This window comes from Hypanus sabinus, chromosome 2 (genome assembly GCF_030144855.1).
Source record: "Hypanus sabinus isolate sHypSab1 chromosome 2, sHypSab1.hap1, whole genome shotgun sequence".
NCBI classification, from domain to species: Eukaryota; Metazoa; Chordata; class Chondrichthyes; order Myliobatiformes; family Dasyatidae; genus Hypanus; species Hypanus sabinus.
The window spans coordinates 117537301-117555010 of record NC_082707.1 but is presented as its reverse complement, the minus strand read 5'-3'; the positions used below and the strand labels follow the sequence as shown (position 1 = coordinate 117555010).

General features: G+C 40.5%; 1 protein-coding gene across 4 annotated transcripts in view; it reads right to left on the bottom strand.

Annotated features, from left to right (window-relative positions):
* The window catches only part of LOC132382642 (regulator of microtubule dynamics protein 3-like), a 272971-nt gene that overhangs the window by 202782 nt on the left and 52479 nt on the right, over positions 1 to 17710 (bottom strand). For all 4 annotated transcript variants that reach the window (XR_009508440.1, XM_059953066.1, XM_059953078.1 and 1 more), the window contains 2 exons: positions 7474 to 7681; positions 3529 to 3631 (listed from right to left, as the gene is read on the bottom strand). Coding sequence is in view for 3 of the 4 variants with exons in the window: in XM_059953066.1 (XP_059809049.1) it covers positions 3529 to 3631; positions 7474 to 7681 (311 nt within the window). In the remaining variant the exon portion in view is untranslated. The remainder of the gene's footprint in view (positions 1 to 3528; positions 3632 to 7473; positions 7682 to 17710) is intronic.

The following is a 17710-nucleotide window of genomic DNA, read 5'->3' as shown; positions in this document are numbered from 1 at the left end:
TGTTCCTGTACCCTACCATAACTTCCCTGTCTCACTGGAACGTACCTATGCAGAACTCCACACAAATATCTCCTGAACATTTGCCACATTTCTTCTGTACCTTTCCCTGAGAACATCTATTCCCAATTTAAGCTTCCAAGTTCCTGCTTGATAGCCCCATTGTTCCCCTTACTCCAATTAAATGTTTTTCTAACTTGTCTGTTCCTATCTCTCTCCAATGCTATGGTAAAGGTGATAGTATTATGACTACAATCTCCAAAATGCTCTCCCACTGAGAGATCTGACACCTTTCCATGGAAGATGAAATTTCTCTTGGTGTCATCCTGTCTGAAATTGTTATTAGGTATATCAAAAAGTCTTTAAAAAAGATGAGTTTTATTTGTTACATGTATATCAAAACATACCGTGAAATATGTCATTCTGTGGCAAATCAAAATCAGCCGAAGACTGGGCTAGGCAGGCAGCAAATATCGCCATGCTTCTGGTCGCAACATGACATGCCCTTGACTCACTAACAACTAACCATATTTCTTTCAAATTTTGGAAGAAACCAGGGCATCGAGAGGAACCCAGGGCACTTGGAGGTAACCCCTGCAGTTAAAGGAATAACGTACAAATTCCTTACAGACAGTGGTGGGAATTGAACTCTTATCTTACAGCTGGTACTGTAAAGTGCTGCAGTAACCCTTATGCTATCTTGCTGTCCAATGTCTCCCTTTACTCATATTTTCTTCCCTCCTTCCCCACAAAACCTACTCTACTCCCCTTTTGCTGATTCCAACTGCCTATATACCTGACTATCTGTGTTATTTCTTTTGCTTACATTTCGTATCCCCTCCACTACCTGGTTCCATCATGTCCCATCACCACCCCCTTAACCAATCGATTTTAACTCTATCCATCACCAACCAACCTGTCTTATCCTTCCTTCTCATTTCCATATACAGAGGATTCTGGTAATTAAGACCCTTATGAAGGTGCCATAAAAAGACTTGACACTGCTGAAAAAAAATACCCTGCAAGACAAAATTAACATTCATCTGCCTAACAGCACTCATCATTAGCTGGGAGAACTTTATTGTTTGATTACAACACTACTTCATGCAAGGCAGCAATGAAGGTAGTCCATTATCTGCATTAGATGTCTATGTTGATTTTGTTCATTTGCAGTTAATCAAGAGCACACAGCAGCGTACATTGGAGAGATTTCTCCATTGATAACTATTAGGAACTAATACAATGTTATAGTACTGTAGTATTATTGGTAGTGTCATAGTTTAAGCTGCATTTCATTTAAATACATTTTTTTACTCAGTAAAATGCAGTTAGTCTTTTTTATGTATACCTTTTAACCATTTCCATGAAACTTCAGCTAATTGGAGCCAGGATGTACTGCTCCCGATGTGAATCAATTAACCAGAATCCACTGCACTAGCCATTAGGTTCTTGAATTAGTAAGGGCATCAAAGGTTACAGAGAAAAGGCAAAAGAATAGGGTTGGTAGGAAAAATAAATCAGCCATGATCAGATGGTGACGCAGACACGATGGGCTTAATGGCCCAACTCTAGTCCTATGCCTTGAGATCTTTTCTTTTTATACTCTGTCCCAATCTGAAATGTCAATTATCCCCTTGTCTCTATAGATGCTGCTTGATCTGTGTTCTTCCAGAAGTTTGATCCAGATTCTAATATCTGCAGTCTCCTGTGTCTCTAACCTCTTTGTATTTTTCAGTTCTATTTAGCTCACAGCATATAGATGAACAAAAGTACACAGAAGCACAAATACTGAAGGTTCATTATACTAAAGTAAATTACTTTTTTGAAGAATAATTTGTTTTACATGAGAAGAAAAGACAATTTCACAGGAGCAATCAACAGCTTCTTGGATTTGACAACCCAAGCTTACTTTTCCCCCTTCACTGGATCCAAGAAGCACTCCACATGATGACAAAACTATTCGTAAGTTTAAAACAGCATTTTATTCCCATCACAAGTGGCAGGATGACCAAGGAATAGGAATAGGAATAAAACTAACAAACTGGAACAACTACAAATGGAAAAATGGCTCTCTTAATTAAGTTTGTCTCACTTTTCTTTCACTACTTAAACAAAACATCACATATAGTATTAATTGAGTAGAATTACAGCTTTGCCATTACCCATCTCTAAAGATGCACTGACCATGTTTCAGAATCAGATTTATTATCACTGATGTATTTCAAGAAATTTGTTTTGTAGCAGCAGTACAGTCTAAGACAAAAATTACTGTAAGTTACAATAAAAATAAATAGTGCAGTGCAAAAGAGGAATAGCAAGGTAGTGTAAATGGATTCATGGACACTTCAGAAATCTGATGGCAGAGGGGAAAAAGCTGCTACTAAAAAACTGAGTGTGAGTCTTCAGATTCTTGTACCTCCTCCCCGATGGTAGTAATGAGAAGAATGCATGTCTTGGTGGTGAATGACCTTAATGATTGATCCCACCTTCTTGAGGCATCACTTTTCAATGATATCCTCAATGATGGGGAGGGTTGTGCCTATGATGGAGGTGGCTGAGTCTAAAACTCTCTGCAGCCTTTTTCATTTCTGTACATTGAAGCCTTCATAGCAGGTGGTGATGCACCCATTCATAATGCACTCCACTATACACCTGTAAAAATTTGCTAGTATTTTGTGACATATCAAAGCTTCTCAAACTTGCAATGATATATAGCCACTGCCGTGCCTTCTTCATGATTACATCAATATATTGGGTCCAGTATGGGTCCTCTGAGCTGTTGGTGCCCAGGAACTTGAAGCTGCTCACCCTTTCCACCACTGACCCCTCAATGAAGATAGGTATGTGCTCTCCTTCCTACTCCACAATTAATTAATAGTTCACAATTAATTCCTTGGTCTTTAAGAGTACAAGGTTGTTGTGACACTGCTCAACCAGCCTATCTATCTTACTCTTGTATGCCTCATCACCAGCTAAAATTCTGCCAACAGCAATGGTTACATTGCTGAATTTATTTGAGCTGTGTCTGGCCATGTGTCTGATGGGTGGGCTCAGAAGTCAACTTTTAAGTGTACCTGTGTTGGCTGTCAGCAAGAAGATGACGTTATTACCAATCAACACTAACTAGAATCCAGCTGTAATGGCAGCTACAGAAGCCCAGGTTTTGAAGCTTGTTGATTAGTACTGAGGGGTTAATGGTATTAATCGACAAACAGCAGCCCACCATAGATATTGTTGCTGTCTAACTGGTCCAAGGCAGAGTGGAGGACCAGAAGATCATGTTCCCTGTAGACCTGCTGTGGCTGTAGGCAAATTGCAACGGATCCAGGTCCTTGCTCAGGCACGTTTTGACCAAATTTGTCCATGAGCTTCTCGTATGCTCAGATAATGATCTTCCAAGGTCCTCAGGCTCAATTTGTCCTGATAGCAAGATATAGCTCAGATACTATGTTTGTTTAAAGTCAGCTGAATTACCCAAGGCAGCTTTGTAATATCCCTTAAACAAGATGCAGTATCAGCCAAATAATTTACCTAGGTCTAAATAGGATATCTTCTCATTTTCATTTATAGACATCTCTTCCATGTCAAGGTAGGCTCGAGCCAGTCGCCAACAGAAATTTGGCTTCATATTGTACTGTAAATACAAAAAGGTATATTTAATTTTTTCAATAACACATTTGAATTCAAGTTTAGCTGCTAGGGAATAGAACTAATTCTTTTGCTCTAAAGAATGTTATTGACCAAAGATAATCATTTTGTACCGTACAGACAGGTTTTTAGATCCAGACCACCATTCAGCAGGTTTCAGTTGTTAACTAAGTCAAAGAAAAGCAAGAGCTTAATTAAAGACAGCCAACAGTCTAACCACCTTGCAAAAAATAACACTTTATTAGGTAACCTGTTTGGTAATGCAAATATTTAATTAGCCAATCATGTAGCAGCAACTCAATGCATAAAAGCACACAGACATGATCAAGGAGTTCAGTTGTGCTGAGACCAAACATCAGAATGGAGAAGAAATGGGATCTAAGTGATTTTGAGTGTGAAATGATTGTTGGTGCCAGAAGTGGTTTCTTGGAAGCTGGTGATCTCCTGGGGTTTTCACACACAGTAGTCTCTAGAGTTTACAGAGAATGGTGTGAGAAACAAAAAACATCCAGTGAGTTCCTGTTCTGTCAGCAAAAGAATTTTGTTAAAGAGAGTGGTCAGAGGAGAATGGCCAGACTGGCTCAAGGTGGACAGGAAGGGAACAGAAATCAAATAACCACACTATACAACAGTGGCACGCAGAGAACATCTCTGAACACACAACATATCTAACTTGAAGTGGATGGGCTACAGCAGAAGACCACACACATACAGAAATACACTCAATAGCTATTTGATTATGTACCTTCTCTACCTAAAGTGGCCGCAGTGTAAATTATCATTTCCCATTGGTTTATATTCCTCGGGGTACTGAAGTTTAGCTTACATTTATCAAAATAAACTACAGTTAACACAAATATGAATTAAAAAGTTCAAGTTTAAGTTTACTGGCATTCAATCATACACATGTATACAGCTAAATGAAACATCGCTTCTCTGGGGTCAAGGTGCAAAACATACAGCCTAAATTGCTATGATCCAGCACATACAGTCACGAGATAACTTGAGCACAACTCATAGTGTGGCATAGCCCGAAGACTGACAAGATGACATAAGAACGTACCTTACACTTTACGTAACACAACTGCCACTATATAATAAAAACACGCAGTCATATAAATGTGAAACAGCAGCAATAAAAGATGAGAAATACCCAGTGCAGGATAAGAGTATGTTTATGAGTTGGGGAGTGGCAGGACATTCAGACAGGATGTACATGTGTGTTGGATGGTAGCAGAGTGTTAAGAAGACTGCTTAAAGATGGGCTACAGCAGCAGAAGATCAGGACAGGTTCTACTCTTGAACCTAATAAAGTGGCTATTGAATGTATGTCCTGAATGGGGGGTGGATGGGAGAAAACCTAACTATGTTTTCAGTAGTACTATCTGCTGCAAGGTCTTGCGATCTAATACGTTACAATTTCCATTCCAGATGGTGATTCAGCTGGTCAGGGTTCTCGCCACTGTGCTCTGATCAGATGTCGTGAGAATTGGGGGCGGGGGGTGGTGGCGGGTGACAGCCTTGCTTGCCTCAGTCTCCTCAGGAAGTGGGGACACTACTGTGCTCTTTTGGCTAAAGAGGTGGTGTTAGGGATCAGGTGAGATTGACAGTAATATGCACGCAAATAAACTTAATACTCCTCACTCTGTCCAAGGAGAAGCTGCTGATGTGCAGTAGGGAGAGGTCAGCCTGCACCTTCCTGGAGTCCACAATCCTCTCTTTAGTGTTGTTCACTTTGAGACTCAGGCTTTCGTGTTTACACCAATCTACAAACTGAACATGCAGCCCTGGAGATCACCGGTGCTCAGATGATGGAGCCAGAGATGTTGGAAGTAGAATGTACTGGAAACAGTCAATGTTCTAGAGAGAGCAAGAGAGCACGCCAGAGAGAGTTGACTGAAATTGGAAAATAGATCATCAGTAAATAGCAAATTTATGATAAAATAGCGGCAGTAAAGATATGCAATCATTGAACAAAAAGTGAGTTAAGTACTTAATCTGAAAAGGATTGTTGATTTTTTTCCTCCATCTCCATTGAGCTTCATTTATATGTGGTTGAGAGATAAAAGTGGAACTAGGAGGGAGGATTAAGGTGACAAGCAATGTCACTTTTTTAGGTTCACTTTTATTATTTTGGTGTACAGAGATAGCAAACAGTTATGATACATTGTCCTCTCATATTTTAGAAGTAAACACATGACAACAAGGAACATGCATATTAACATAAATGCATGAATTACACTACAGAGACACTAATATCAAGATGGATCATGTTATAGTCTGATGCTGACAACCTACCAAGTAATGAAATCCGAAGCGTTACAAATGAAGCACAGTCTGTGGGTGACACAGCAGCATAACAGCTAATGTAACACCTTACAGTGCTAGAGGCTGGGGTTCTATTTCCACCTCTCTGTAATGAACTTGTACATTCTCCTTATGACTATATGGGGTTTCTCTAGGTTCTCCAGTTTCTTCCCACATTCCAAAGCATGTGTGTTAGTAAGTTATAGGCATGCTATAAATGGCAACTCTTGCAAACTGACAATTTTAGATTGTGTTAGTGTTTGATGCAAATGACACATTTCACTGTATGTTTTGATGTACATGTGACAAATAAAGCTAATCTTTATCTTTAGACAGTTTGTTAGGAGTCCAGCATAACATCTTACACAAGCCAGAAATCTCCAACAGATATCCCATTCATCCATTCAGTCAGATAATTGGAAGATGGTCTACAACTGAAGAATGAAATTAATACCAAATATTGTACATCCACTGTATAAAAGAAATAGAAAAAAATCAGCTGGGAATCAAACAAATCACTATCCAATTACTTCATCTACAAATTAATGGAAGAAATTAGGCAGGGTAAAATTGAAATAAACCATCACTAATAGACTAGTGCAACAGTTCTGTGTTTAAGATATGGAAAAAAAAGAAACCAGAAGACTTCTTCCATGTCCTGCACTATATAAAAATAAAAGTCAACACCTTCTGAGGTTAAAATGAAAAAGAGAAAGACAACTACATCTTAAATAGTTTACATAAATCATGCAGCAACATTCCAATCAAGAATTAGGTATATATCCTCCCTAGAAACAAAGAAAAAGGTAACAGATCTATGTAATTTTTTTCCAATTACCTTATCCAAGCTCCTTTATCCTACTCACTCTCATTCTCAGTATGTTAGAAATTTTATATCACCATCAATCAAGACAATCAGAACATAGTTCTTCATGGGCATTACATGTATCTTATTACAAGATAGATAGCAACCCCATCAAGATTAATACAATTACAAACTGATCCACAAGCTATGGTCTTATACAGCTTACCCAAATAATGGTAAAATTCAACTTGCGTATAAACCAAGTTATCTTCTATACAGTTCCAAATCTGCTTTGTTAATACTGTTAAGAGTCATAGCTGCTCATTTTCTCACCTGGGACCGATTGTTAGAAAGGGCACAAGATGAATGGCTACATTAACTTGCATATTCTTGTAATAGCAACCAGGAATGCATTGTAATTGAACACAGGGCCATGGTGAGATCAAAGATTAAGAAAAAGTTATTCTCAATCCCAATCACTATCTAATCCGTTTGCTAGAAGTGTGCCTCCATTACAGATGACAATTTAATTTATAATTGTGTTTCAGCACTATTTGATTGATTCTTGAGCAGGAGAATTCAGTCATAAATATGAAGTGATTACATATAATTATCAACCAGTCAGGACCAGAATGGCCAATCTTTCTGGTCAAAGAGGAAAAGTTGGGATTGACCAGCTGAGGAGGCAAATTTGAAGGTAAGGTAAAAATACTTACTGTGGATTTTTTTTTCAAGAGCATCTTAAGTCCTTTTGCCTTGTCCGTAATTGTGCCTTCATGTAAGCTATCCGCAATACATAAAAGTTGAAAGAATTCATCCACCTTTTTAGAAGACAGTCTTGAATCAGATGGATCTTTTTGATTAGCTTGTTCATCTGCTGCTTTACCACATTCATAATCAGAATCTCCATTAGCTGTAGTATACCTGGAGAGAATGAATATGAACTACAGAGTAAATGTGCAAATTCTTCCTACTTACTTATTGATTGATTGATTGATTGATTGATTGATTGAGATACAGCATGGATTAGGACCTTCTGGCCTGCAAGTCATGCTGACCAGCAACCCCCGATTTAACCCTAGCCTAATCATGGGAAATTTACAATAATTAATTAATCTACTAACTGGTATGTTTTTGGACTGTGGGAGGTAAACCATATGGACACGTGAAGAATGCACAAACTCTTAACAGGCAGTGGTGGGAATTGAACCTTGGTTACTGGCATTGAAAAGAGTTGTGCTAACCACTACACTACCATGCTGCCTCAGGATGAGGTCTATGCTACTCCTCCTTCCAATGGCATTCAAAATTTGAAACTCAGGAGTAAAATGACATGAATAACAAAGCAGAAGTAAATTCAAAGGAATAGAACCTGTGATAGTAACTAACATAATAGCAAACACAAGTAAAATTATCTCCAAACAGGAGATCGTCATATCCCACAGGACTCTTTAACTAGGGGCCAGAGAGGTAGTGCGACAACCCTTGATGAGTTTTTGCTCTACCTCTGAGTAGTACACAACGCAGTCACAGTTTAGCAACTTCTAAGAAGTGGCAGCCTAGGCAGTAAAAGATGTGCAGATCCAGAGGATCTGTTTCATCCTAGATTCAGATGTTCTTTTCGTTACCCTTTACACTCTGGCATGCTGTCTAGATGGAGCAGAGCCCCTTGGGGAATCAGGAGGCAATTACAACAGAACAGAGTTTCACACCTATAACAGCCATTGCATTTGTTTGATTTATTTCAAATCTAGATGTCAGATTTCATGTGGAAATGGGTGGCTGTATTGTCTGATGATCTGATTAGCAAACAGTCTCACTTTTGTCCCCAGGGTGATTTTAACATCATTAATCGATCAGCTGAATAGAATTGTGGCTAAAACACCACCCCATGAAAAAATTGCATCAATGCCCTATGGCAGAGGTAATTGACTCCTTAACAATCAAAGTCAAAGTAAATTTATTATCAAAGTACTTATATGACAACATGTACTAACTTGAGATTCATTTTATTAGAAACATAGATGCTGTGCCGAACATGTACTTATTTTAGAAATTACCTAGGGTTACCTATAGCCTTCTATTGTTCTAAGCTCCAAGTACCTATCCAGGAGTCTCTTAAAAGACCCTATCGTATCTGCCTCCACCATCGTTGCCGGCAGCCCATTCCACGCACTCACCACCCTCTGTGTAAAAACAAACTTGCCCCTGACGTGTTTACTGTAGATATTTACAAGAAAATAGAAAAGAATTAATGAAAATCTATACATAAACAAAGACTGATAAACTGAAAATATGAGTTGTACAGTCCTTGAAAATGAGTCAATAGGTTATGGGCTCAATTCAGAGTTGAGGTAAGTAAAGTAATCCACACCAGTTCAGGAGCCTGATGGTTGTAAGGTAACGGTGGAGTGGGAGGCACTCCTGTGCCTCCTGCCCGTTGGTAGTAGAAAGAACAGAGCAAGGCCTGGAGAGTGGGGGTCCATGATGATGGATGCTGCTTTCTTGTGGCAGACTTGTAAATGCGCTCAATCATGGGGAATGTATTGCCGTGATGGACTGCACTATATCCATTACTTTCTTGGCATTGGTATTTCCATACCAGGCCATGATGCAACCACATCACAACTATCATAGACGTAATGCAATGTATAATAAGTCCATCCAGTGAAGATCATCCCCACGATCTCCCTATTGATGTCATATGTGGCTCCTTTGGTGACTAACACAGTCAAATTCTATCTTAAGATTAAGGGTGGCCAAACAGATCTCAGTTTTGGTTACCTATGAAATTAGACAGAAGTTGGAGGATAGATGTTGCAAAAGAGCTGTTTGCCAACCTTGCAGGGAGCCTACCAGAAAATACATACTGTACTGCAGTGATTTCACAGCACTTAGCTGGGAAGTTTTAATGACAGCTAAATTATTCGAAAAAAATCTAAGCAAAAGAATGAATCTACGCTTTGAAAGGCAATGTTTGATCAATAGTAATTGACATGGCCTTGTTGCTGGGAAATTCTGTTGACTAACCTTGACGTTGCAAAATAAATTGAAGAATACTGTGTAGTCAATGTAAACTTTAGTAAGGCCATTGACAAGGTACTATATGGAAGACTGGATTAACAAGTGAGGCAATTTGGCAAACTGGATCCAACATTGACTTAGTAATAAGAAACAGGTTGTATGATTGAAAATATGTGACCAGTACAGTATCATTGGGATTAAGATGGGACCCTTACAGATTTGGATGTGGATGCAGGAGCTATAATTAAGTTTGTAGACAACAAGAGAATAATTTTAGGTTATAGAATTCCATTGATCTGCTGTTAAGATCATAAGACCATTAAGCACTGGAGCAACATTAGGCATTCGGCCTGAGCCTGCTCTGCCATTTAACAGCAGCTGATTTATTTTCCCCCTCAACCTCATTGCCCTACCTTATCCTTAATTTTTGACACCCTAATTAATAACTTATAAACCTCCACTTTAAATATAGCAAATCACATGGTTTCTACAGACATCTGTGACAATGAATTTCTAAGATTCATAATACTCTAGCTAAAGAAATTCTACATCATTTCTGTTCCAAAAGGTCATCCTATTTTGAGGCTGTGACCTATGGTTTGAACTCTCAAACTATTTGGTCCTTTCAATATTCCATAGGTTTCAACATAATCCTCCCTCATTCTTCTAAAATCCAGTGAGTACACACCCAGAGCCATCAAATGCTCTTCATTCATTAACCCTTACATTTCTGGGATCATTCTCATAAACATCCTCTGGACCCTCTCCAATGCCAGTACATCCTTTCACAGATATGGGTCTCAGAATTGCTGACAGTGCTCCAAATGTGGTCTGAGCAATGTCTTATGAAGTATCAGCATTATGTCTTCGTCTTTATATTCTAGTCCTCACAAAATGAATGCTAACATTGCATTTCCCTTTCTACTACTTACTCAGCCTGTATGCTAACCTTTAGGGAATTCTGCACTCTGACTTCCAAGTCCCATTGCACCTCTGATTTCTGAATTTGTTCCTGCTTTAGTAAACAGTCTACACCTTTATTCCTTCTATCAGTGGATGACCTTACAGTTTTCTACACCATTTTCCATCAACCAAATCTTTGCCCATTCTCTTAATCTGTCCAAATCCTTCTGTAGACTACCTGCTTTCTCAACACTGTCTGCCCCTTCATCTATCTTCTTAGCCTCAAACCCTTCAATTCCATCAGCTGGATTATTAACATAAAACCTGAAAAGTAGCTAACCTAAAACTGACCCCTGCAGAACACAACTAGTTACCAGCAGCCAACCAGACAAAGCCCTCTTTTTCACAGCATTACATCTATGATTTTTGTGATGTGATTGCATCATTTCTGGTGTTGCTTGTCAGCCAACCTTTTATCCATGCTAGTACCTTTCTTGTAATACCATAGGCTCTTTATCTTGTTTAGTAGAGTCATGTGTGGCACCTTGTAAGGCCTTCTGAAAACACTGTACAACAAAGATTTTGGGCTGCTAATCATGGCAATCATCACAAAATGTCACCATCATGCATCATTACTTTGAATTGTCTATATATGTTATTTAAATTCATAATTCAAGTTAAAGAAAATGTTGCCCACAATGTAAGCTGAAAAGCTTTCTATCTTGTCCAGGCATATCTGGGCATGCTTAGGCAGTGTGGATGCTAACATTGCATTTCCCTTTCTACTACTTACTCAGCCTGTATGCTAACCTTTAGGGAATTCTGCACTCTGACTTCCAAGTCCCATTGCACCTCTGCATGGCAGGACAGATTTTAAAAAGGCTATAAAAGCATCACACCCACACACTATTCTAAGCATTGCATTCACAAGTATATTAATTTGCGCTCACATTGATGCACATGCTCTACACACCTAGCATACTGTGTATACTCATTATAATAAAGTAATAGTATTTTCTTGAGTAATTGTGATAGCAAAATGTCTCGCCACTTTTGAAACAGCCACGATACTTTGTTATATTTGTGCTGAGTAGATTCTTCAATCTCAAAAATGGAGAATGAGTCTTCTTATTAAGTAAACCTACGAGCTCTACTTTGGGTGTAAAATTGGCAACCAAGATAAAGCCTGGGTTCCTTACATTTGTTGCATAACATGCGTTGGTGATCTTAGAGCTTGATACAGATGTACTCGGAAGTCAATGTCGTTCGCTGTCCTGATGATATAGTGAGAGCAGAAGGATCATGTGATAGACTGTTACTTTTACCTTACCAGTGCATCTGGTTTATCTGCTAAAAACAAGAAATCCATTGAATGCCCCAACCTCCCTTCAGCCATGAGACCCATGAAGCATGACGAATATCTTCCAGTACCAATGCCACCAGAGACAGAGTCTAGAGCAGCAACAAAGATGCCAGGATGCACAAGCCAGGAATGGAAAATGGGACTGATACTGTTACAGATTTTGAATCTTTTATGTTTTATGTTGAATCTGATAACTTAATCTGAGTTAAATTATCTGATCAGAGACTTGGATTTGTCAAAGGCAAAACCAGAATTACTGGGTTCAGACTGCTCGGATATAATCTGCTGTCAAGAGGCACAAAAAGTTCTGTGAGGGATTTTGATATTTGAGACAGATACCTCCCAAAGTAACTGGTGCCAACATTAAGGAAGGCATATTTGTTGGAATACAAATCAAACAGGTCACCAATGACAAGCAATTCAAAGAACTTCTAGTGGGACCAGAGAAAATTGCATGGAAGGCATTCAAGGATGTCACTAAAAATTTTGCTGGCAACTACAGAGCCCAAACTACTTGAAGCAGATTGACAACATGCTTCCAGCATAGAAAACCATGAAGTGCAACATGCCACTATAGATTCATTTTCTGCATTCCCATTTAGACTTCCCTGCAAATCTTGGTGATGGAACATAACGGAAGTTTTCACCAGGACATCGTGGTCATGGAGAAACTGTATCAGGGTAACTAGAATCCATCAATACTGGCTGATTATTGTTGGACACTTAAGCGAGAAATCTCAGACATTAAGTACAAGTGAAAATCATCAAACTATTTTTAGCTTAGTTGACCATTGCAAAGCATTAGCAGCTATCCTATCTGTTGTTTCCTCAAAGATTTCCAATAGATTTGGCAGGCAAGGTTTCCCCTTAAGGAAACAATGTTGACCTCTGCTAATTTTAATCAAAATGTTGCCAAGTACCTGCAACCTTATATTTAATAACAAACTCTAACAGCTTATCAACCACTGATGTCAGGCTAACTGGCCTATTATTTTGCCTTCCACCCTTCTTAAAGAGTGGAGTGGCATTTGCAATTTTCCTGTCCTCAGTCTTGAAAGATCACACAACATCACAGCAGTGTTTTCAGCTACGTCTTTCAGAATAATGGGCTGTAGTCCATCTAGTCCAGGTTTTATTTTTACCTACCTTCAGTTGTTTCAGCTTCCAAAGTAATATCAACTACATTCACTTACGCCCAATACTCAAATTTCTGGCATGCTGGTGTCTTCCACAGCAAAGACTGATGCAAAATATTTATTCAGTTCATCTGCCATTTTTTGTCCTTTATTACTAACTCATCAGCCATCATTTTCCAATGCCCCTCATGCCTTGCCTTTATACATCTGAAAAAAGTTTTAGTATCAGCCGTTATTATGGTTAGCATACCCTCATATTTCATCTTCTCTGTCCATATTGCTTTTTTGATACCTTTCACTGGTTTTTAAATGCTTCCCAATCTTCTAGCTTCCCACTACCTTTTTCTATATTGCATGTCCTCTGTTTTGCATTTTGGCTGCCTTTGACTTCCTTTGTCAATCATCAAGCTCCCTTTAGAATGCTTCCTCTTCTTTGGGATGAACCAATCCTGTGTCTTCTGAACTACTCCCAGAAACTCCAGCCACCGCAGCTCTACCATCATCCCTGCTAGTATTCATTTAGCTTTGAAGGCTATGTATGGACCTCAGTCCTCTGGCTCCTCCCCCCTCCTCAGTGCAGATGGGACTTGGCTGCTGATAGAGGAAGAGCAGATTCTGGAGAGATGGGCTGAACACTTCAACCAGGTCCTCAACCGCCCAGCCAAAATCAATGATGAGGCCATTGCTCGCCTACCTCAGGTGGAGATCCACCTGGACCTTGATGACCTCCCCACAGAAGAAGTCAGGAAAGCCATCAGGCAACTTTCTTGTAGCAAAGCACCAGGATCAGATGCAATCCCTGCTGAAGTCTACAAAGCAGGAGGCCCACTCATGATGCAGAAGCTGACTGAGCTCTTCCAGTCTATGTGGAATGAAGGAAAGGTCATGCAACAGTTGAAAGATGCCGGCATAGTCCACATCTACAAGAGGAAAGGCAACCGCCAGTCTTGTGACAATCACCAAGGCATCTCCCTCCAGTCCAAGATCTTGGCTCGCGTCCTGCTTAATCACCTTCTCCAACACCTTGAGGTCTCCTCCCAGAAAGCCAGTATGGCTTTCGTGCAGAGCGTGGAATTGTCGACATGATATTTGCTGCACGCCAACTCCAGGAAAAATGTCAAGAGCAGCACAGTGACCTCTTTATGACCTTTGTCGATCTGACCAAGGCATTTGATACGGTCAGCAGAGATGGCTTATGGAAGATAATGGAGAAGTTTGGCTGCCCTAGCAGGTTCATCTCGATTGTTCGGAAGTTCCACGATGGCATGATGGTGAAAGTTTTGCATGATGGTGACAAGTCAGAAGCCTTCCCAGTGATTAACAGTGTGAAGCAAGGATGCGTTCTCGCCCCTACACTCTTTAGCATGGTCTTCTCTGCTATGCTGAATGATGCCTTCCGCGACTGTCAGGATGGTATACACATCAGATACAGGACTGGCGGCAGGCTATTCAACCTCCAGGCGTCTACAGGCTGTAACAAAGGTAAAGGAGACTGTCGTCAGAGACCTCTCATTCGCTGATGATTGCGCCCTCAACGCCAGCACAGAGCAGAAGATGCAGCGAGAAATGGACTGCTTCTCATGAGCCTGTAACAACTTTGGACTTACAATCAGCACCAAAAAGACCGAAGTTATGTACCAGCCCGCACCCGGAAAGCCCTACCAGGAACCACACATCACAGTAAAGGGGCAGAAGCTACTGGCAGTCGACAGCTTTACTTATCTAGGCAGTACTCTATCACGAGCGATGAACATAGATGCAGAGATCAGCAACAGAATTGCCAAAGCCAGTGCCGCCTTTGGGAGACTCCGTGAGAATGTTTGGGAGCGGAGAGGACTCAGCCTTGCCACCAAGCTGAAGGTCTACCAAGCAGTGGTTCTCACCACCCTCCTCTATGCCAGCGAGACCTGGACTGTCTACAGCAGACACGCTAAACTGCTCAACCACTTCCACTTGAGCTGCCTCCACAGACTTCTCCACGTATGATGGCAGGACAAAGTCCCAGACACGGAGGCCCTGGAGCGGGCTAGCACCCACAGTGTCTACACCCTCCTACAGAAAGCCCAAACCAAAAGGGCTGGCCATGTCGTCAGGATGTCTGACAGTTGACTACCAAAACAGCTGCTGTATGGAAAGCTGAGCCAGGGCAAGCGCTCAGTTGGAGGGCAGAAGAAATACTTCAAAGACTGCCTCAAAGTGTCCCTCAAAGACCTCAACACCAATCCCAGTAGCTGGGAATTGCTTGCTCTGGACCGCCCAACCTGGTGGAGCAGGACCACTATAGGAGCGTATGCAGCAGAAATCAGACACACCGCAGAGGCTCAGAGGAAACGCGCCGCGCACAAGGCTTGAGTTACCTCCACTTCCACTGCAGCACCTACCCTCATGTGTCCCACATATGGGCGAGTTTTCAGGGCCCAGATTGGCCTCACCAGTCACCTCCGGACCCACAGTCACAAACCCTCCACCTGACAGAAGTTGTGGTTGTCTTCGACTCCGAAGGATGAACAACAACAACAATATTTACAATCAACTTTGATCAGCTCCTTTCTCATGTCTCTGTAGTTAACTTTACTCAACTGTAATACCGATATATCCTTTTTTAGCTTTACCTTCTTAAATTATGATTGCTGCCTCCTAAGGGTTCTTTTATTTTATGTTCTCTAATTAAATCTGGTTCATTACATAACACTCAATCCAGTATGGCCTTTTCCTTAGTAGACTCAACCACAAGCATCTCTAATTCCTTCTCCTGAGGTTCAGCAGTAATCTGAATTTCCAAATCTAGCTGCATATTGAAATCCTCCATTACCTTCATAATATTGCCCATTTTACATGCCTTTTCTACTTCCTTTTGTAATTTGCATCCCACATTCTGGCTACTGTTCAAGGGTCTGTACATGACCCCAAACAGGGTTTTTTTTAAACCCTTGCAGTGTCTTAACTCTATCCACAAGGAATCTACATCTTCTGATCTTATGTCACCTCTTTCTTGGGATCTGATTTCCTATTTTTTTTAAACCAATAAAGCCGCTCCCACCCTCTCTGCCTACCAGTCTGTCTTTTAGATACAAGTATATCTTTGGATATTAATCTCCCAACTGTGATCTTCTTTCAATCATGACTCTCTCTCATGCATTCCCCTTCCATTTTACTTTATCCATACTTTTCCCAAGCCATTGAACCCACACCCCACTACTACTTAGGTTGGATTAAAGCCCTAGTTACGTGATTCACCAGGACCCTGGTCCCAGCATGGCTCAGATGGAGCCAGTTTCATAGCAATAGCTCCCCCCTTCCCTTATAGCAGGGGTGTCAAACTCATTTTAGGTCACGGGCCGGATTGGGCAAAATGAAGCTTCATGCGGGCCGGATCAGTCGGGCGCGTGCGAACGCAGCTTTCATTGCCTCCGTTTTTTCAGCCTGTTCTCATGTGTCTCAGTCTCTGCTATAACTACAAAGTGTTTCACTTTACAAATTCCGTTTCTTATGAAGAAGACTGCTGAGCAAGCATTATTTTTATGATTGGTATTAACTTACAATCATAGGCTTCATATCGCCGGGCCATTAATAATTAAAATAATAGATCTATCTAAAATTATCTCGCGGGCCGGATATAATTGTATGCCGGGCTGGATATGGCCTGCGGGCCTTGAGTTTGACACCTATGCCTTATAGTATCAATATTCCACAAATTTGAACCCACTTCTCCCACACGAATCACTGAGCCACGCATTTAGTTCTCTGATCTTATTAACCTTGCCAATTTGCTACAACTCAGGTAAAAATCCAGAAATAATCATATTTGTGATTCTGCATTTTAATTTAGTGTCTAGCTGCTCAAATTCATTAAGCAGAACCTTCTTCCTGTTGGGCAGGCTCGTGGCTGAGGCTCTTCCAGCACTATCTCTTGAATCCCTCTGCTTGCCTCATTCATAGTCACACCCTCTTGTCCCCGGCCGCAGACTGCATTTGCAGTTATAATCTAATGAGTTAAGTGACAGAGTAGAGATGCTCTCTACCAAAGGAGGTGTAAGGCACTCCTTTCCTCCACTAACTTGCAGGTCACCCTTGGGCAAGGTGTAGTACCTACTTAGCCACCTCCTCCCACCTCCCCACCCTGATCAGGATCACATGAAACCATGGGTTGAAGATACAGCCAGAAATATCGGATAGAATTAGACAAGAATGGGAAAAAGAACTTCGATGTAATATATCAACAGATAAATGGGAAAAATTTTTACAAATGGTTAATTCCTCTTCTATTTGTGCTAAACATGCTTTAATACAATTTAAAATTGTACATAGAGCTTATATGTCTAAAGATAAGCTTGCCCGATTTTACTCGCATATTAATCCTCAATGTGACAGATGTCACTTAGAAGTGGCTTCATTGACTCACATGTTTTGGACATGTCCCACTTTACATAACTATTGGAAGGACATTTTTGATGTCATTTCTTCAGTATGGAATATCGATTTACAACCCCATTTTATTACTGCAATTTTCGGTATACCAAATGAAGA